The sequence below is a fragment of the Pagrus major genome, chromosome 2, assembly GCF_040436345.1.
Source record: "Pagrus major chromosome 2, Pma_NU_1.0".
In the NCBI taxonomy this organism is placed as follows: Eukaryota; Metazoa; Chordata; class Actinopteri; order Spariformes; family Sparidae; genus Pagrus; species Pagrus major.
Window position 1 is genome coordinate 32,445,777 of NC_133216.1, and position 22,170 is coordinate 32,467,946.

The 22,170-nt window shown below is 39.9% G+C and overlaps 1 protein-coding gene across 1 annotated transcript in view; it reads right to left on the reverse strand.

Moving 5' to 3' along the window:
* Positions 1-534: 534 nt before the first annotated feature.
* LOC141020452 (BCAS3 microtubule associated cell migration factor-like) overlaps positions 535-22,170 on the reverse strand; it is a 119,232-nt gene continuing 97,596 nt past the window's right edge. Inside the window, exon 16 of the mRNA XM_073495539.1 lies at positions 535-689. Coding sequence (XP_073351640.1) covers positions 535-689 — 155 coding nt within the window. The remainder of the gene's footprint in view (positions 690-22,170) is intronic.

The window sequence follows — 22,170 nt, forward strand, 5'->3', positions numbered from 1 at the left end:
TATGAGAATAAGAGGATTTGACAGTTTTTACTGAGGTACTTGGTGCATCTTGTCTTCACTCCGCCATTTTGAATTTACAAAGCCATATCTCAAAATGACAAAGTGATACAAAGATAATAATTAGATGGTCAGATGGTTAGATTTATTAATTATTCACTAACACTTCTTCATTCTTCATGTGAAGTGAGCAAACTTTCGCTGATGAGGGAAATCAAGCAAGAAGAACTTTTTGTTTACTATTTATATTTCCATTTAGAGTGAAGAATGAATGAACAACTCCTTTATCACACTGTAAAGATGCATTACAGTTTGTAATCACATATAATTACACATAAATATGACAATATCATACTGTATTATCAATCAACTGTTTTAAGTGACTGATGAATGACTATAGAAACTCTGCTGCAACATGTCCTACTAAGTTATGTGATAGGATGATTTTATACTATAGCTGTGTTACACATGTGCCTCATAAACTGGATATCCTGTGGAGAATAAAGGCTGAGTTGTGTGTATGTGTGTGTGTGCTACCTACCCGGTGCGTTTGGTGATGGTGCCCAGGGTCATGGGCTGTTTGATCTGAGCCAGAGGCAGCACCACAGTGAGGCTGGGCAGTGGGGACAGCCGCGGGTTCCCCATGTTGTTATTTGTGAAGTTGTTGTACGAATCCTGGCTGCTCAGTTTGGCTAGAAACACAAAGAAATACAGGATTACTGAAAGTGTCCTCATTGAGTAGTATGGGATGTTCACTGGACAGCAAGGTCAGAGAAATCTCCTTTTCATGGAGATTTGGAACATAATGGACAAATATGTCAATCATGAGCCTTCCCAGGTAATGGTCGCAGAAAACTAAGAATCCCACTGAATACTGGAGCAACCTTTTATACATAATTCATTTTTCATTGCATAGTGGTTCCTTTTTCAGCTCAGTGCTCTTTACAGATGCTAATTGTCAACATTGCTCAGTTTGAATTAGATTAAAAACACACTCATTCACTTTTTCCATTCATTCACTTTAAATTGCGGACTAAGCATTCAGTGGACCACCAGAGGACTTTGTTTACAAAATTGAAACACCTTTCTCTTAAAAAAAAAAAAAAAAAAGCCTTGTTTGAGTACTGTGCGGTATATTTTATTTCTTCCAACCCCTCACATGCACACACACGCAAAAACATATAACCCCGGGTTCAAGGCCTCCCGTGGAATGATTGGAAATAACCAACTCAAGATGCTACATTACAAAGGCTCGAGCTCTGCTTCTAGTGCCTGGCAGTCTGTTAATCAAGGCCAATCAACAGGCCCTACACACTGGTTCAACACACACACACACACACACACACACACACACACACACACACACACACACACACACACACACACTCAGATGATTCAAAGAAACACATCTCATCTCACATATCCCATGCAGCTCCAGCCAAACTTAATCAGGCCATGTCAAAGGGCTTCTTAAAGGCCTAATGACCTTAACCAGCAACATCAGCAGAGAGACCACTAGTTCACTGACTATTTAACTTAACACATACAGTTAGCCTACATCTTACTGGAAAACACATTTCAATAATATTTGTTTGAAAAGGCAGACTGACAATATATATATATATATAAAGCAGTAAATAATAATCAGGAAAAGCTGAATCTAATTACTTTTACTTCTATTTTTAAATGTCACATTGTCTACTGAAGATTAATGCATGGCAAGGCAGCTTTGACATACTGAACATCCACTGATTTGATTTTTAATTCAATGTAAGTTTTTCTGTCAATCTAAGTCAGGACCAAGAGAAATGTGGACTGCATCCTGGGAGGTAAAATATGTGACTTTGTGTAGGCATGTTTGGGTAACTTCATTACCCAAGGCTTGGAGCTGAAATAATCGATAATTGATTTCTACTTTCTACTGATGAAGGAATCTCAATAAAAACTGGTGACCATGTGTTGACGATGACATGTCACTGTTTTGATTTTTTTTTTAAATGTCATCTTTCAATGCTGTGACGACCACAAACCCAGTTCTGCTTACCTCTATTTTACTGGGCTAGCACAAATCTCAGGGCACACTCACACTAGGCAATCTGTACCATGCCCAAGCACGTTTGACCCTCAAAGTCCAGTTTGTTTGACTAGTGTGAGAGTTCCGTACCATGCTCAAGCATGGTTCACTTTCTTGGCCCTGACACTGTTGGAAGAGGTGTGCTTCGGCACGGAACGGTTGATCACACACGAGCACAAGCACGGGTGCGCAACGTGGACATGAAGTATAATCATGCGTATTACGCCACTTTGTATAATAAAGAAATCCAGGAATGTGAGAAGGCCATCTATGACCAAAACCACACAAACTAAGACACAAAAAAGTCAGTAAAGTTAGTCATATTCTCTGTGATGCTAGGCTTGATGTATGTACAAGTGGTGACCGTGCTCAGGCCCGGTTACAGCCGGAGCAATGTGAGTGCAGGGCAGTGGGGGACTGGGGAGGAGGGACAATTGTGCTTCGGCACGGCACAGAGCAACTGGGCCAAGAGTGAGTGCACCCTCAGAGAAGCTTATTACTGAATCTGGACAACTTTTGGTAAAATTTCATAATTTATAATTTATAAAGTTATAGTAAAGTAACAAACAATGAAATACTTTATAAACCATTTATTAAGCAATTGTTTATTACATTACATAGATATTTGTCCATCCAACTAACAGGTGTGATGGAAAGTATCACTTGAGAGTTCAGAACAGAAGTACACTCTTCTTGCATAGCATCATCACATTTTTTTACTTCCCAAGGAGGTTATGTTTTCACCCTTGTCCATTGGTTGGTTGGTTGGAACGTTTTTCCACAATTTGGGGATGGATGATGGGTCTCCACCCAGAATAGACCCCAATAACTTTTGTTGTTAATTCAGATAAAGGGAAAGACCCAGGAATTTATTTCTCACTTTCTTTAACATTGTAAGACAGGGCGTTTTTCAACATTTTCGCTGATTTCTCATGGAATAATGCATGGATCCTGAAGAAAAATATAAGGCGTACTAAGGTGGCTGGTGTATATATGAGTGAGTACAATTTGAAGTAGATCCTACATTTGGTGGTCTTAAATCATGGTTAAGCAGTTACTGTATGTTCGGTTTAAAATCTATACAGGGCTATCGAGTTTGATATTGGAGTTGGCTTGATTGAATAAAGAGGATTGTTGGGCCTTGGCAGAGGTATGTTCCCTGCCTAGTACTGTTCTAGTAAATAGTACTAATGTTTCAGTCCCCATAGGCCTTCATCAAGAGTGTTTACTGCACAAATAATAAACGCAACTTTCTGAACAATGACATACTACTCGAGGTAGGTGTACTCATACGGGTTTCTTTTGTAAAGTTGGTAGGATGACCCTTTCATACAATGAGAAAAGAAACAGTCACATTGAAACAGTTACATAGAAACATTTCACTATAGGGGTTAGAAAAATGGGGATTATAAAACAAATATGTTTGTAATCCTAGGGCAATAGGAACAACAAAAAGAAGTGTATCCTGCTGATTCAATGGGCAGCCCAAGGAAAATTCCAAGTTCAAGTGCTTTCAAAAGAAATAAAGAGCAAACCTGTGGGTGCACCACAATAACCCCTCTGAATGTTTTCCTTGTTCCATTTGTTGCCTTAATAGATGAGTGACAGTCTCGTAACATAAAGGAATGAAAAGGAGGGAGGGGGACGCAGAGACAAAGAAAACAAGGCAGACATCAAAGGTTACAATAAAGGTAGAGTAGGAGAGTGCCTCGTCATTATTTGGAAGGAGCGATCAAGAGGAGGCTGAATGCGAGCGGAAAGGGACTGCTGAGTGTTTTGGTCCAGTCTTTTAGATCATTAACGTGTAGCTCCGAGTTTCATTAGTCCTGCCAAACCTCTGCTTTGTGGCCCTCCAAGGCCTGTCGCTTAGACCTCCGCTGGCCAACAATGCTGTGTGACCTTCAGATGGGGAGAGGAGACCATTACACAAACCCGTCCTTCATTTCCCTCTGCTCCTCTCTTGGTCAGACTAACAGCAGTCTGTACCAGGGCAGCTCCTGAAAGCCCTTCACATTTCAAAAGTGCTACACCCCCAGAGCCCAGGCAGCCACCTTTTGTGTTGAGGGGAGGGGGCAGACCAGAAAACAAATCTGTACAGGAAGCAGCCTGAAAAGCCATAATGGTGCTTCAGCTAAGAGGGGAGAGGAGGGTGAGGACTGGGGGTGGGGGTATCAATAAATTTAGCATCCTCATCCAAAACGGACTTTTCACTTTTGCCCTACTGCATTATCCCTCGTCATCCCCCACCCTTAAAAATAAGCCTGCTGTGGATTGTTGAACAGGTGTGGCCAGACTGAGACGCAGAGTTATGATCACTGTTGATCAAACTGTCATACCCTGCTGTCACTCAAGCCCAAGGGATCTAAATTATCACAGGCCCCACCCCAGTGAAAACAAGTAGGTGTGAAAGGAGCGATCACGCACCGGCAGAAGACGATACATGAATAGACGTGGAGAGACAGACAGCAAGGGTGTGTGGGTGGTGCATGTTTGTGTAGGCGTGGTGGAGGGTTGCAGACAGAATGAGTCAAAGTATGGTGGGGGAGAGAGGGACATTGATCAAGACAAGGTTTAGTTTCTAAGAAGTGAAATTAGTTTACGCACTAAAAAGGTGTGTACATTTTTTTTGTGTGTGTTTTTTGGAGAACGGAACAGTTCTGAAAAATAATCAAATATCCTGAATCTCCCTTCCTGTTTCCATGATAGTCCAGATATATCATGGAAGGGGGATAGGAGGAAATCTGAATGTCGTTTGTGTTTTTTTCTTATCACTTACATTTTGTGTGTCTTTCAGCCAAACAAGTCTTAAACTGATAAATCAGAAACAGAAATACAATCTGAAATATGGTGAAGGTATAATTAACTTGCAATAACTAAAAAGAAAACGTTAGAATGCACACAGAAAGTTAAACAGTGATTTTTTTACCTGACAAGGATCAAACTAATAGAAATGTTATTGACAGTATAGATTCAACTACACGTAAACTAGAGCTTCACAATACTGGAAAAAAACTGACGTGATATTTTGGTTATCTGTGATATATTTTGCAATATGAAAAAATACAGGAATTTCCTCCACATAATTGAATAGCTCTTTATGGAATTAATGAATCATTATAGAAACATTGGGGTGATTTTGTGGCGGAGTGCGTTTTATCAAACAACCAAAATAGGCCCAAAAGAACCAAAAAAGTTGTTGTATGACATGCTGGCTCACTTGATATTGCACATCCTGCAATATAACTATTGCTCATGCACACATTGTGATATCAATGCTGAAAGTATATGTTGTGCAGCCCTATCTCAAACACCAAAAACAGACAAAAACTAAAATAAAAAAAGTCAGGTCACAAGGTGTGCAACTCATGCGTACTTCAGACCAGCATAAAACACATTTTCTGGAGAGTTCGATGTGATTTGGTGAAGTGGATATGGAAAAGACTGAATGCGATATTGTTCTTTAAGGTTGTTATCAACTTCACTGAGTGTGTACTTAAATGTAATATAATTGAATTTGTGCTTTGTAAACTTTATTGATCATTACGTGCTATATTGTTATTGTTCTTAATAATTCTGTTTGTCCTTTTGCAATTTTTGCCATGTCATTTCCCTGCCTTTAAGTCATTTTCATTTTATGAGTGCATTAATCGAAATCATTACTGATTACATTTCCGACAAAGGATGACAATGGTTGAGATACTGCTGCAGATGACTGTTTGCAGATATAATACTATAATTAGTGCCAATAGTAGCAGTGGGCCAGGATGGCACCTTTAACACTGTGCAGCTGTGAAATATCACCTTGATGCTGTTACTTTCATTTAAGTGGTGGAGCAGACATATGCAAACAACTGATTAAGGGCGTGTCTGCATCCACCGATGGCTAAAAGTGGAAGTGAAATCGGACTTGTGCATGTGTTTATAATTTCACAAAGATTAAAATGTATGAAAGAGAACCATGTGTACACGCACCTTTATACATCTGATGAAAGGACTGTAAATATTTTCTGCATATTTTGCATTTGTGTGTACAAGCACCTTTACTCTTTTTCAAAGATTTAAGATTTCCATTCAGATTTAGATACTACTGATCACATTCATGTTGGAGTCAAAAAACCACAGACCACAAAATCTGGCCTAAATATTAAAGGGCTTTTGCCATATTTACTGTATCACTAGGTGTTACTTCTACAGTACTGTCATTACAACCTTTGCCACACTATAACTATTACTTCAGCATTGCTTGAAACTACTGCTAATGCTGAAGTTTTGGTCTCATCATAATCATCTTTTAAACTACCCGTTGAAATGTAACTATGGACTTGGCACATGTTCCCAACTATAGCAGAAGTATCTGAGTATTATTTATAATCATTTCAAACGGAAAAACAGAGTCTGTGCAGAAAAAAGGTAGAAAGGAGGCCAGAAGGGAAAAGGCTGGCCCAGGCTACTACAAAGAGAAAGAGAGAGAGAGAGAGAGAGAGAGAGAGAGAGAGAGCAAGGTAGACAGATGAGAGGCGTCTGGCAGACATATAGCTCTAGACGGAGGCCATGATTTGATTAATGACCGGGGCGTGATGTGCCCAAGCACTGATACATGACAACCCCATGGAAAGAAGATCCATCAATGCAAATCCGGCTCCGTCGCCGTCGTCGAGAAAAAACTCTGACCCTGCCAAAAAGTCACACTGTCACCTGACCCCCGTCTCTCTTTTTCCCTTAATCCAACCATCCATCCAGCTCTCTGCCGTCCATCCATCCATCTATCCATCCATCTCTCCCTGTCCCAACAGCATTTGCATTCTATTCTCGCATTAAGCCTCTCTCTTTATCCTTCACGCACTTTCTCTCTCCTCAGCTGCCCCGTGTCACGCTATCTCATGTTTCTCTCAACTCTTTTAATACCTACTTTGCATCCAATACAAGCAGGAAGCTTCCAATGAGGAGGCGACGTGCGACAGGACAAGCTCCAAAGACTGCGTGTATCCACACAAACACTTCGTCTTATTTGAATTGTTCTGCCAGAGAGGATATTTCAGTCAAAAGAAAAAAAAAAAAAAAACTCTAGTGTGTCTGAAGAGGAACTGGGTTGGGAGATGTAAGGAAGCAGCAGGTTAGGCAGGCTGATGCTTTGGGAATTAGGAGAGACCTTGGACCTGAAGATGATATTGCAGCTGTGAGACGGGGGGTTGAGAAAGAGGAGGAGTATGGAAGACAAGAAAAAAGCTACCTCATCCCAGCGGGGGAATACTTTTATGGATGCGACTAGACATTGTGCATTTGAAGATGTTTTTGGATTGAAGCTGATATTTTTGCGTTTACTTCCTATTTCCAGGGCCAAAAAAAAAGAAAAGAAAAAAAAAAACTTTTTCTGCACGCCAATAGTTGTAGTGTGTAATAAACTGTGCTAGCTGATCACTGTGCTTGACAGAACTGAACCCAGGCAGCAAAATCTCTGCAACAGCATTTGGATCATGGATCCTAATCAGCCACTGAAACCTCTGTTAGGGATTAACCGCTGTGGAAGGCTGGGTGAGGCAGGTTTTATTTCACGGTTTCATAAACAAACATACCAACAAGAACACACACGCTCAAAATGGATTTGAACTTAATCACACAGCATAAAAAGTGCCGGTTCTGAAGCTGCTGTACAAACTCACAGTGGAATATTTTTTCTGTAGACAGTAAACTCCCACACTTTCTTCAAATAAAAAATGATTGATTACAACAATATGGTGCTGAGATCTTTGTGGGTCAAATACCTATAAGCTGGTGATGGAAAACATGGCTTTCTTGTTACTGCCTGACTGATATTAGAGCTGGGTGTCAAACCTCAATACTTTGGCACCAATATACGTATACCAACAAAAACTAGAACACCATTCAGTAAAGTGCATACGGATGCCAAGACCAAGCAGACCCCTTAAATTCAATCAAGCCTAATCCAATATCTAAATTGTTGCCGTATAGAGGCTGACAGAAAGACTTCCCTCGAGAAAAACATATTTAAATCCGCTAGATCTGGATTTTTATGAGGATCCACATCAAAATGTACTCAAAAAATAAATTAAATAAAAAAAATAGTAATCTTACAACACTACGGTTTTAGAACAAAAGGTTGTTGTCCCTTTATGCTACATAAGCAAATAACAACAGTGGAATGTTTGGCCAGCACAATCTCAGGAGCATGAGGAGATACCAGGAGGCCGGCTGTTACACGTGGAAAGCTGGGCAGGGCTGTAGAAGGGCATCAACCCAGCAGCAGGACTGGTATCTGCTCCTCTGTGCGAGGAGGAACAGGAAGAGCACTGCCAGAGCCCTAGGAAATGACCTCCAGCAGGCTAATGGTGTGCATGTTTCTGACCAAACTCTCAGAAACAGACTCCATGAGGGTGGCATGAGGGCCTGGTGTCCTCTAGTGGAACCTGTGCTAACAGCCCAGCATGTAGCTCGATTGGCATTCGCAAGAGAACACCAGAATTGGCAGGTCCTCCATTGGTGCCCCGTTCTCTTCACAGATGAGAGCAGGTTCACACTGAGCACATGTGACAAGCGTGAAAGAATCTGGAGACATCATGGTGAACATTATGCTGCCTGTGACCGTCATCCAGCATGACCGGTTTGGCGGTGGGTCAGTTATGGTCTTCTTGGAGGGTCACACAGACCTCCATGTAAGCCAGTGTTAGGTACCGGGATGAAATCCTGCGATTGTCAGACCTTACGCTGCTGCAGTGGGCCCTGGGTTCCTCCTGATGAAGGACAATGCCTGGCCTCATGTGGCCAGAGTCTGTAGGCAGTTCCTGGATGACGAAGGCATTGATGCCATTGACTTTCCCTCTTGTTCCCCTGACCTAAATCCAATTGAGCACCTATGGGACGTTATGTATCGGTGCATTCAACGGCGCCAAGTACCACCACCGACTGTCCAGGAGCTGACTGATGCCCTGATCCAAGTCAGGGATGAGATCCCCCAGGGCACCATCCACCGAGTCATCAGGAGCATGCCCAGATGTTGTAGGGAGTGCATACAGACACGGGGGGGTCATACACACTACTGAGTCACATTATGAGTTGCCGTGATAAATTTCACACAAGTTGGATCAGCCTGTAATTTAAATGTCTTACTTTGATTTTTGTTGTGATTTTGAATCCAGCCTTCAGTGGGTTGATGATTTTGGTTTCCACCGACAGTTGTTATGTCATTTTGTTCTCAACAAATTATACACAGTACATCCATAAAAATTTTCAACTTGAATAATTCATTGATCAAGATCTGATGTGTTATTAAAGTGTTCCCTTAATTCTTCTGAGCAGCGTAGTTACAACGCTTCCGATATGGCACAAGTCTGAACTGAATATTGTGACATCAATGTAAAGACTTCGTAAAGATGGAAACAAACAGCAGCACAAGGTTAAATTCACATACAGAGAATAAATGGATGTCATGTGTCACCTTTAATAAAATCAGCAAAAATGTGTGAAACAAACCATGAAGCCGATGTCGATAAATCAATGGTAAGTTGTCTAAGAGCTTCTTCTCATGTCACGTTAGCCTATTAAAACATTTTCATTCATTATAAAATGAATGGGATCTTGTAACATCCTATAGTCCTATAACATCCTTTACTCCAAATACTTTTTAAGTTATGATTTTTTTCAGTTTGGCCAAAATTGCAGCATTTTAGTGATTCTTTTTGTATATTCTAAACCTCATCAATCACTCATTTTCCACTGGATTGGGTTGAACTTTGTCCTGAACCTCCAAGAGACCCTAAGGAAACTTGGCGACCTTCATTAATTTAAAAATGTGTAGATTAATGTAGTTCTATCACATCTAGAAGTTATTTGGTCCTGCATAAAAAACTGACTGCCACAGATCTTGTTAAATATAGCTTCGGAGTTCATAAACACACTTTCGGGGTTATTTTGACATTAGATTTACCTAAGAAGGATTATTTTTATTCCCTTGAAACTTTAGTTTGTGAAAGTGTTGATATTCATTGCAAATATATCGAAAATTCAAAGATGTTATATTACTCGTTCATCATTTCTAATTTTTGAAATAAGCACATTTTTCACACTTTTGCTGGCTGTAATGTTATATTCAGTGGTTTTATTTCATCTGTAGATATTTGTACTGTGTTGACCTCAAGGTTTTCTATCTGTCTGATATCTACTGAATCTGTCTTTCATTGGATTTCAGAAATTTGCATGTTACAGCTTGTAATTGCTTCGGTAGTTGCATTTACGTCTGGACAAAATACTAATCTTACTTCCTTAGCTCAATACACATATATTATTTCACAATTTCTCTGGATGAATTTGTGACATAATCAAGTTGCATTGAAATAATACAGCAAGTCTGCGATAACCCCACCTGAAACAGGTTTGGGTGGTAACTGCAAAATGGATTGCAAAATAACCAGAATTATTTAAAAAGGTACAATAAAAATTTATTTCATCATTTAGCAGTTTGACATGATGGTGAGATCATGGAGCCCTGCTCTCTTGGAAACTCCTAGAATAAGAGGCCAACTGTCACAAGACAGCCTATGGAGAGGTTGAGGGTTTTTTTTTAAGTTTGGCTGAGTTGTTGATGTCAGAAATTAGAATTTTTGATTTCAAAATATCAAGATATGTAGTATATTGTGTTTCACAATATAGCCTAAAAATACTGCAATATTATTTTAAGCCATATTAGGCTGTATTGCCCACCCAGATATTTAGTCACTTTCTGATATCATAAAATAGACAGTAGAATTCTATATCCTATCTAATAAATGATGACATTGATGAGGGAGATTTATTAGGTTGATCAAACAGTTGAGAAGTAGATTCAAGCATCCATATGGAATTTTAGACTAAATTGTTTTGAGATTACGTCTACCAGTGTTAAAATTTTAGATTTTTTTTTTCATTAAAAAAACAAAACGTTAAATCATATTGATATTCCCCATACCTAGGTATCAAAAAGTATTCATAAAAATTGTCCCTGAAACATAAAGGGTGGATTTGCACCATTTAAAAATAACGTACATCTAACAAAGTCACCAACAGTTTGGTCTTCGATAACTAACCAATATCGGCAGACCTGTATCAGTCTGTCTCCACTTTCTACCATTCATTCCTTGAAGTTTCCCAGACATGTTAGAGGAGGGAGGGATTAAAGCAGGGCAGAGGAGAAGAATGGGGGGGTGGGGGGTGGGGGTCTTTCTCTGCAGGAGGAGAAAGCTGTTCTACCATCCCAATTCCCCAAAGTATCATTATTAAAACACTCACTTCCACAGGGGTGGAAAGAGAGGGAGAGAAAAAAAACAGAAGGAAAGAAAAAGGGAGAGATAGACAGCAGGGAGGGCTAAAAATGGTTGAACACAAAAGGGGAAGAAAAAAAAAAGAAAAAGGCGCGGGGATCCCCCACTGGACAGAGTAAAAACAAATTAAAAGAGCCCTTATAAAACACAGATGCTGCAAAGAAAATAAACTTCACAAGATTTACTGTTTTGCAAAGGAATCTGAGGACTGGTGGAAAAGACATCAGGCTTTTTTTTCTCCTCCTCCTTCCTTTTTTCTTTCCCTCTCAGGTAATGTTGCAGCAGAGAGATCTATCTCCTCAGTTTTCCCTCCCCCCCACTCTTTTTTCATTGTAGGGCGATCTTGCTCGTCTGCTATTTTCAGTAGGAGTTAAGAGTCGAGGTCAGGCCGGCCTGTGTGAAAATGGCTTCCTGCCCGGTCCCCCGCTCCCAAACCGCAAGCTAACGGGGAGGTTTTTATTAACAGCCCTATTTGGGAACATTTTTTGAACATTTTGTGTTTTTATTGACGTTTCTCATGTCAGGCAGCTAAAAAAAACAGACGCTCTACAAAAAAATTCCCAGGACATGATTTTTCTAATTTTGTCATAAAACTTGAGAGCATAGAAAAAGAAAAGAAAGTGAGATTTTACAGTGTGTAACATGCTGTATATGGCATACGAGTGGCGTGGTAGTTTGTGCTGTAATGAAGAGGAAAAAGCAGCAGGCGGGAGGAAAAAAAACTACAAACAATACAGAAGCAGAACATGTCTGCATGTAGAAACACACATGGTCACTTCTGACAAACAAGCAAAGATAATCATGAGAAAACAATTATGTGAAAGGAACGCACGCAAACATGAAAACACACACGCTCGCACACACAAACGTCACCCTGAAATCAGATCTACAAGTTTACAGCATGTCAGTATTTACAAGGCTTCATCAGACTGCGCTGAGTCTACAGCAAGAAGAGCTGGGAGGGGGTCAGACAGCTCCACTGGATCAGATGACACCCACACTCCATATGTGTGTACACGAGTGTGTACGAGAGTGTGTGTGTGTGTGTGTGTGTGTGTGTGTGTGTGTGTGTGTGTGTGTGTATAGCCATCATCTGATTTGGGTCAAGGAGCTGGTACCTCACAGTAAATAGGGATGGGTTATGGCCATGATTGGATGTTTGGGAAAGAAGGGAGGGTGGATCCTGGCTGGACTGTTTTTTTTCTCTCAAATCAACATAACTAAGTGGGAAATTTAACCTGTCCAGTTTCCAAAATAACACTAAAATGTACAAGATATGAAGTAATTGCCTAAAAGTTGACACAAAATTGTAAATCAGTTATTTGATTTGTTAACTTGAATGAAGGAAGAAAAATATGCAAGACTTTCAGGAGAGGAACATGTGAAGAAGTTCTCACAATGTCTTGTACTGGGTTACACTATAAAAAAATAATAATTTGTATAACTTATTTTTGTAGCCAAAACACAACTTTATGCCAAATATGGAGACTAAAATAATACATTTTGGGCTCAATTCATTCTATCTAACCGATAATTACCTGCATCTCCTAGCCAACACTGATAAGATAATTGATGATTTCACATTTTTATTTTTTAAAAAGAAGCTTCTAACCTGCAGTTTGTGCACACCTGAGGGTAAGAAAGTGTTAAGATGCAGTGATGGTGGTGGTTTAATTTTCAATAGATCCGATTAGATTTGTTGTGTTAAAACCTGTAGACTTTTCCTCCTCGCAGAACATGTATTGTTTGCTGCGCTTGTTCTTCTTCTCCTTTTTCTTTGTGTTTATTGGCAGATTGCAAACCAGCTTTAAAGCTGCATACCGCCACCTACTGTATCAGAGTGTGTAGACGCCATGCTTGTTGAGTCCATGAAAGCCACTTGGTTTCGTGTTATCATCCATATTTATCAGCTATTATTTCACTGATATGATAAATAGCCAATAACATAAACTTCCCATTTTAGGGCCAATAATTTATCATCCCAATACATACTGTGCATCCTTCGTTTAATAACATTGTAAACTGTAGGATATAGAGTAGAGTAGACTGATACTGGATTGATAATTTCTGAAAAAAATACAAAACTGAAAACTGATTTTGAGTTGATTTTCAGAATACACTTCAGTGTTTTGAATGCCAATGGGGCTTTTTTTTTAAAGATATTAATACTGGGCAAGGATGGACAAATCTAAGTACAATTGCAGCTAATTTAAGTAATTTATATATTTTAGTTTGAGTTGGATCCAAATGAAAACAGCAACCATCATCAAGGAAAAACAGGATGGAGTTAAGAGAAGAGGAAGAATTTCATCATAATTTTCTTCAACAGCAACACAACATTAAAAATGAACTGCATAGTGTGTGTACAAAATATTTTAAACAAAACAATAAGACAATATTGGTATTTTTAACGTTTTAATTCTTAATCAAAAATAACTGAAGGAGTAGAGGAAGTAGAGGAAACAATAAGACCGCCGATAATGCAATGTCTTTGCTGCTGTCACAGCTCTCCTACACTGTCTTTATGAGAAACTGGATGAAAATCAGGATCAGGCCAAACAGCAACGTTCAACATTTCCTTCATGATCATAATATTAGAAAAGTGACTAATGGTGATTTTCCTGCAGTCAATGCAGAGTTCATACCACTCTTTTTTTTACTAAAGTATTTTATCACAACAGTCCATCTTCTTTCATCTGCATTAACCATATAACATTCCAAGCCCTCTCATGCTCCACACTACATTAAAACACACACACAGACACACAGACACACACACACAGAGAGAGAGAGAGAGAGAGAGAGAGAGTGAGAGAGAGAGAGAGAGAGAGAGAGAGAGAGAGAGAGAGAGCGCTCTGATTTGATTTTGTTATTTAAAAACGAGCCTGATATAATGCTGATTGACTGACATTACAGTTCTGTTGGGCTGTGACAGAAGCTCTGTTTGAATAGCAGGTAACAACCGCAGGCCCTTTTGATCCAAATTTAGCCGGCAGAGTTTTGACAGCATCTGAATCTGAATAAACCCTGTGTCAGAAACACTTAGACATGATACAGGTAACTTAAGAATAAAGAAGGACAAGGGTTCCCCTCAGAATCCTAGACGTGATGTAAAACTTGAATCTAACAGGTTAGTTATGCATGTCATGTTCAAATAGCACAAGTGGAAATTATTTTTTTGAATGCATTCGGTAAGAAATTATTACATGTATCCTTGAACTAATTAATTTGACAAATGTTTTCAGTTGTTTTCAATTAAGATAATCAAATTTTTATGATGTGTGTCTTCGTGTTGCTGTAACACAGTATTTCATAGACATACTAGTGACTCAGTTCCCACTACCTTAAAATAATTCATTCTGAAGAGAGACATTCCAGTCAAGTGTTTCCTACATTATATACTGTACATCCACAGTAGATCAGTAGGTGTACAGTATAAAACAGGAGGATATTTGGACTATATCGAGTGTCTACTTTATATTGGAACAATTTAGGTTACACAACCCCACACTGGAGTAAAACAAACATTTTAAAGGCGTTATGCTTCAAGAACAGACAAATAAAAAAGAAAATGAGGGTAAAACAAAGAAATGTATAAAGAAGATGGACACGCTGTAGCAGAGCAAAGGCGGGATGTAAAACCTATTGATTCTGTGACAATGGAAGGCTTTGGCTTTATAGAGTGTGCACTTTTCACATTGTAGGAAATAAGCTAGAAGCCACAAGTGCTGCCTGTGTGTAATGGCAAGCCAGCTTTATTTCTTTATCTCTACCTTCCAATTTTGCAAATCAAATAATGATGAGTGCAGCGGCGAGCACCCGGTGATAAGAGGGTTTAGTGGTTGTGGAGATTGAGTTATTAGGGTACGCATAAAAAGGACAGAGGTCTCTGGCGGAGCCCGAATGCCGGCCAAGATACATATTCCTCGCACTGTGTATTTTTGGTTGCTTTAAAAGCCCTAAAAGTACAGGGGAAGGCTAATTTTCAGGGTAAACAGCTTGTTCGATTGCAGTGTGGTTTTGCGCTGAGCTCTCCGTTTATTGACTCAAGCCGAGCTGGGCTCTGGCTCCTCTGCCGACCACAGGGAGAAGCCTGCCGCCGGAGCCTGCAACAAATACAAGCCGCTAACACTAGCTTACCTTTGATGGCACACAACTGTTAAATCAAATGTACTGAGTAATGTACAAAGCCTAATCCTCTTGACTATATGGCAGGTTGAGGGAAAAATGCTTTTAAAAGAACATCTGCTCCTTTATGAAAGCTATTTGTCATGTCCTATTCCCTGCTGCCTTGTAATTTGCAGGGTAAATTATTAGGATATATACAGTAGGATTTGAATGGGATGTTGCGTGTCCAATGAAATACATGAATTTTGACAACAAACTGTCTACAGAAAAGAAATCTTCATTTTAACAGTTTAAATGTTAAGCATAATATCTACATTAAAAAAGGTCTTCACTTCCTCCATCATCTTCTAAAGACAATAATGACAGAAGGAAAGAAAATGCCTAGAAGAAAAAGATTACAGCTGAGAGGTCTCTACATTCAACAAAAAAGTGTTCAGACTGCCTCTTAAAAAAAAAAAGGAAAAAAAAAAAAAATCTCCAAAGGAGGGCTGCAAGTTGTTTTAGCTGGAGGAAGTGACCATTCATTAAAAAAGCCAGAGAAATTTCCCCTCTCTTTCACTGTTGTTAGATTTGTATCAAGGCAAAACCCTCGCAGCACAACTCAAGCTTTACAACTCCTTTCCTCCGTCTACACAGCCCGGCTGCTCTGCTCCTCCCTCTCCACACTACTGACAATCCTGACCACACAGCGCCACACGGCGGACAAGTCTGGTACTAAAATACAGGGCTGCCACTAAGCTTTAATGTAGAATTCAATGACTCTGGGTAACTATAGCAAAAGACTTCAGTGAACTATGATTCATGTATTACCCCTGCTTTATCAACGATTTCCACAAGATTTTTTGTATTCAAAACAATTTAATGTTTTGAAAGAACAAATAAATAATTCACTTCTTGGAAAATTAATTTTAGCAGTTTCGAGTGACAAATGTATTAACCATTAATGTTTCCTGATTATCCACAAATTCTTTGACTGTTCCTATTTATTTGTAGCTTCCACTGAGACACAGACGCACAACACAAATGTCCACGGATAAAACAAAGGAAGCAATGCTGTTGTCACTGATAAAACGTGTGAACTACATGTCAGGGGTGAGTGTGCCCGGATGCATGCTCGCAAATGCATGAAATATACAGGACAAGGTCAAACAGAGGGAGGCACTGACAACGTTGGTCCCTGTGGAAATCCTGACCCTTCTCTATTCTGTATGACCTCTCCACAATTATACCAGTGCCGATGCATACACAGGGCAACATATTTCTTGCTCAAAGGAGAGACAAACAGGAATAATTTTCATTTCTTCTCGTCTTCTCTGTGTTATGTTGTGCTACCTTTATAGAAAACTGAAGCATACCATCACTGTGTGAAAACCAACATATGACAAGGATATACCTGGTTGTATCTGGCCATTTTAGGTAATGGTAAAAATCAGTGAGAAGGAGGGCTTTAAGGTAGTATTTACATTTTAAAATGACTTTTGCATCAATGTGGTGAAGTGCCCTGAACTATAAAGATGTTACTTTCTCTGGATAAACAAGAAACAGAACAGACATTCACATTTGGTTAGCTTAAAAGCCATCGCTGACCGGACATTCTCACTACCATGTCCTTTAGGAGCTTTCCAACATATGATGTGATCTTTTTCAGCAAATAGAGTTCTCTTTAAATGTCTTTTAGTTTAAATTAAATTCTTTCAGTCTTAACTTTGTTAATGGACTAAAGATTGAAGGTAATAATATGAATTTCTATAATCATATCAACTACAATGGGAAATATAGCTAAGAAAAGAAGTTAAAATGAAAGCTCAAAGTTAAAATTAACAAACTTGGTGAACATGTGGGCCTGTGATGGCTTTACGAATGCTGGTTAGCTCAGTCTCAGGCTGGACACTGATCCAAGGCACACAGCTCATCATGATGACTGAAATCTGGACAAGTAATCTATCTCACTGTTTCATACTGTTTACACGTTTTTGAAATGAACATGCTAACTTGCTCTGTTAAATCCATCTTCTATGTGAAAAAGAGATTTCAACTTCAACTGCGCTCTGTAACTGTTTAACTAACAGTAACTATACTTTCAAAAACAGGGTCACAGTGAGGTCATGTACATACGTGTCACACACCAGCAGTTATGAGGTAATGTTTCCTTGGCATCGACCTCTGCAGAGCATTGGTGTTTTTCACCACACGACGATGACTGACGAAAGGGAGCGCTGGGGGGGAAGGGGGGGGGGATAAAACAAAAGTCCAAACCTAAATAAGCAAGCCGTCAGACTCTAATAGCAGAAAGGAAGTGCCCCTTTATCAACAAGTGAATTAACAGTTTCCCGTCACACCTTGTTTTTTGCCTCCCCCTTTCTCTCTGAACCAGCGCCAGGGCCCAGATGGCCCCGTGATCGGACCACCAGGGCTTCTGCTCGGTGAGGAAACAAATCTGTTGCACTGACTAATAGCCTCGTGTTGATGTTTTATGGTTGGGATGTGTATGACCAGCGCTGTGTATACACACGAAAGGCAGCCATGCATGGTAAAAAATGCACACCAAGTCATAACTGTCATGAGAGTGTCGCAGAAAAGGGAAAAGCAGAGACATTGAACAGTATTTCATGTTGAAAGTAGACAAACTGACTCCTGGTCAGTTGATAAAAGCCGGATCTCCATCTACTGCACTACAGGGCAAAGTACAGCCCTCCACAAAGAAATATGAGGGCAGATCAAATTAAAATATCAAAGATGGTTTTAAGATTATTATGAGTTGTTTTTGGAGCACTCGAAACCTGTTTGCACTGCACTGCTGTATTATACAGTCCTGTGGCTGGATCTGAAAAACATCTGAGTAATAAAACTCTACAGTGGCTGCCATATTCCTGGTATAGCCTCAGCAACCCTCTGCCCTGTGCACAGAAACTGCACTTTCTAATCAAGCCTTGTATGCGCTGGGCCGCAGACAAACCGCGCTTTACAGTATGGGACGGATACATTATGGGTCATCACCTCAAATGACAATACAGTGATCATACAGAGGAAAGGATTTGGGAAAAAAGAAAAAAAGGGGGGGAAGAAGGTGGGGTACTATATAGAGGGACGTAAATAGCCATTCCAGTTTTTAACTGTGACAAGAAGATGGCCAATTGCAGCCTCTATTTTTAGGCGTGCTGGCGGCCTAAGCTGCCAGCTTTGAGAAGGATGTGTACTTTTCTACAGTTCCTTCCCAAAAATCAACGCTGTCCTCGCTGGCGACAATCACAGAGCAGCTGTTGTGGCTAGGTGGCCCGGCCCCGGGTTGCCTCACCCTCCTGCTTTCTGCCAGCCGAAGAAAACCGCCTTCACTGCCCAAAATTCACACCCGGTGTGCAAAAACAGGCGGAAGGCAGACACAAAAGCAAATGTGACTCAATGTGTTTGCATCCGGTGAAAATTGCGCAAATTATGGAGTTTTTATCAACGCTGGTGGCAGCGGTAGCGGTGGAGGGGGCTGGATTTCTAAATTTAAATGTGGCAGGATGTCTTGGAGCCAATTTATCTTCAAAATAACAGGCACACAGAGACCTACATGACCTTGCCCCACAGAGGACTCAATGCTGAACTGATAATGACCTACTGAGATATGCACTTTTTGGTACTTTTGCACCATATAAACATATGCTTGCTTTTGAGGCTGAGGATCATCTTGTTTTGGTGCAAGAGCTTGTCTGACAAGTCTAAGTCTGCCATTGAGTTAATTCTCAACACCCAGAGAAGCCCCAAAACTTCCACTGTACAATTTATGAAATTGCATAGTGCATCTGGTGATGACCCTGCTGCCATGACCATATTATTAAAAATGACTGCACTGCAAAAGGTGTGATTCAAGAAAGTAATATCTTATTACATTTAGTTTTATAACTTTATTTTTATTCAAGCACAATGTAACTGATTTTCTAAGAAATCAATATGATTTTCCAAATCGAGCTGATGAGAAACCAAAGTGGATGAATTGCGCTGAGTAGATTAATTCAAACATCAGACCAATGTTACCACTAAGCAGGACCAACACATTACCAAATTAAGTTTTCTTCATAACAAAAGTGAGATATGTTCTGATATAATATCAAACTGGGAAATAGCGTTTTGAAAATCTTTACCATTGGTTGAGATTTTGTAAAAACAAATGCTACAACTAATAATGTGGTAGTTATAATGATTACATTTTTGATTTACTGCTTTTCATGATCATAGTCATCAGCTCTTAGTTGGAGTGTGGAGCGAGACAGATTTTGACTGAAACAATAACTAATGGATTTTGTAACTTTTCATTTTTAGAGTGAATCAGCTTTTGAAGATCTACTTTGTGTCAAACTCGTTTACACAGACTGAAACTCAGTAATGGTACATTTGGAAAACAAAAAAGTGTCACTACACTTGCAATCATAATAAAGTTGCACTTCAGGCAGATTTCTACACTAGAATTTAAGTATTATCAAAGCTCCTACAGGAGCTTCAATTTCCTGTTGATTCTGGCGGCCCCTCTGGACTGAACACGCATAGGATGAAAAAGAGCAAACATTGTTTTAGCACGGTACCACCAGACTACAGAACAGCTGCTTTCCTTGGGCTTTCAGACTGCTCAATTCATCCTCAACACTCCAACATAAAAATAGTTTTAACTTGATGACTTATCCAACCTGGTCACCTGACACTCTCGAAACAAATTATGACAGCCTTATTTTAAAAGAGCAGGGCTTGAACGTAATGTAATATTCACTGATTTACTGATAAGTGCAGCTGTGGTGCAGTGGCAAAGCACTCTGCTATCATCAAGTCTATGGAGATCCTTGCACTAGCAACTTTAAATATATGAGGGGTGTGTAATAAAAGTCAGGAGCTTCTGTAAACCTCTGTGTGCATTACAGGCTTCTTGCTATCCCACGTGAAAACATAGAATTCATCTTCTGAGAATTGATGATATATAAACTCCTAGATTTGAGATTAGTTAAAAGGCTAGATTTTTGTTTTTGGTTTGGTTTGTCTGTTCTGGCCTACTGTAGAATCATGGTGGTGCAACGTGGTGGACTCTGTGGAAATGAATACGCAACAATACGTAGTTTCAGGTGACCAAACACTAATGAAGACATAGTTATGGATGTTATATTCCATTTCTGCCAACAGAGTCCCTTACCCCTTAACCTATAACTGCTTATGTGAGATTTTGTAAATAGGCCAATAATATATTAGTTCCTTATTTCTGAAATCAGTTCATACATGTAGCACATTTTTTATCAAGCTGAAAATGGGGTGCATGTACTGCATGTGCTGTGTGTGTGTGTGTGCTAGTATTACCTGCAGCGTGGGTTAAAGGGTGCAGGTACTTTCAGATACATGTCTGATGTGATCACAGTCTCCAACCACTGATATACATTTACATTACAAAGTAAGGAAAGGTCACATTTTAAAAAGCGTAAGACTACCACTACTAGTATATGAATGCGAATGTAACACTATAAGTACACAAGGCTGGTGACTCATAGCTCAAACAGTAAGGTGCTTATCAGAAAGAGAGCTAGTGTCTGTATGGTATGGTTGAACACCTTAATAAAATTGGTGTGAAACCTGACTTCAATTTCCTGTGGACTACATTATAAGCTGTTGTTATTATAAACTGAGTTATGAAAACCTTCTATGAGTCAAGCAAACTCTTCACTGCAGCTTCACTGTAATCGTTCATCCTGACCAGCTCCTTTTTTTGTATTTTACTATGAAAACAATGATCAGTTCTGTAGATAGTTTATCTTCTTCATATGTACAGACACACACACACACACACACACACACACACACACACTCAATAAGGTATCACTGTGAGGACTAATTGTTGACAGGTGGCCCTAATGCTCTCCTTTGAATCTAAAGTGTGATTTACGACCATGCTCCCTGAGACCCTGGCTTTCAGCGCTGCTACTACAAACTTATCTTTCTCTCCCTCTGTCTGTTGCTCCCCCTCCGTCATTCCCCCTGCTCTATCTCTCCTTCATTTCTCTCAATTGCACCTCATTACTTTGCTCACTCACTTTCACCTCCTACCCCACTTTGATGTTTCTGTCCCTCTCTGTCTCTCATCGCAGCAGAGCAGTGGCTTTCCAAAGTCAGACATCCTTTTAATGTTTGATGGCCTATTTTTCAGCGTGGAGGAATATGTGTGTGTGTGTGTGTGTGTGTGTGTATTGGTGTAGGGGTCACAGAGGGGTCTGGGTCTACACAAGGAGGACAGGAGGGAGAGAGGAAGCAAGGGTGCTGTCTTTCAAGAGAGTGTAAGTGTATGTGTGTGCGCATGCACGTGTACGGCTGTGGGTGTAGTGTGAGATCTGGGGAAGGCAGGTAATAATATGAGTTGACCTTGACCTCATGGTCCCAGCATCTTCTGTCACCTATTCTGGCCAATATGACGACTGAAAAATCATTTAAAAAAAATAAAGCTTGGGAACAGCTAAGGGGAAAGTATATTGGGGCCATGAAATGCACTTGTAAAGGAGGGATGAGTTAACCTGGGAACCGGACGATTCTGCGAGTTCATGTTTCATTTGCTCTGGCAGATGCATCTGACCAAACCTTACCACACCAACTTATATAGGACAGTAAAATTGTGTGGAAAAAATATTAAAACTGCTTCGATAGAGGTAA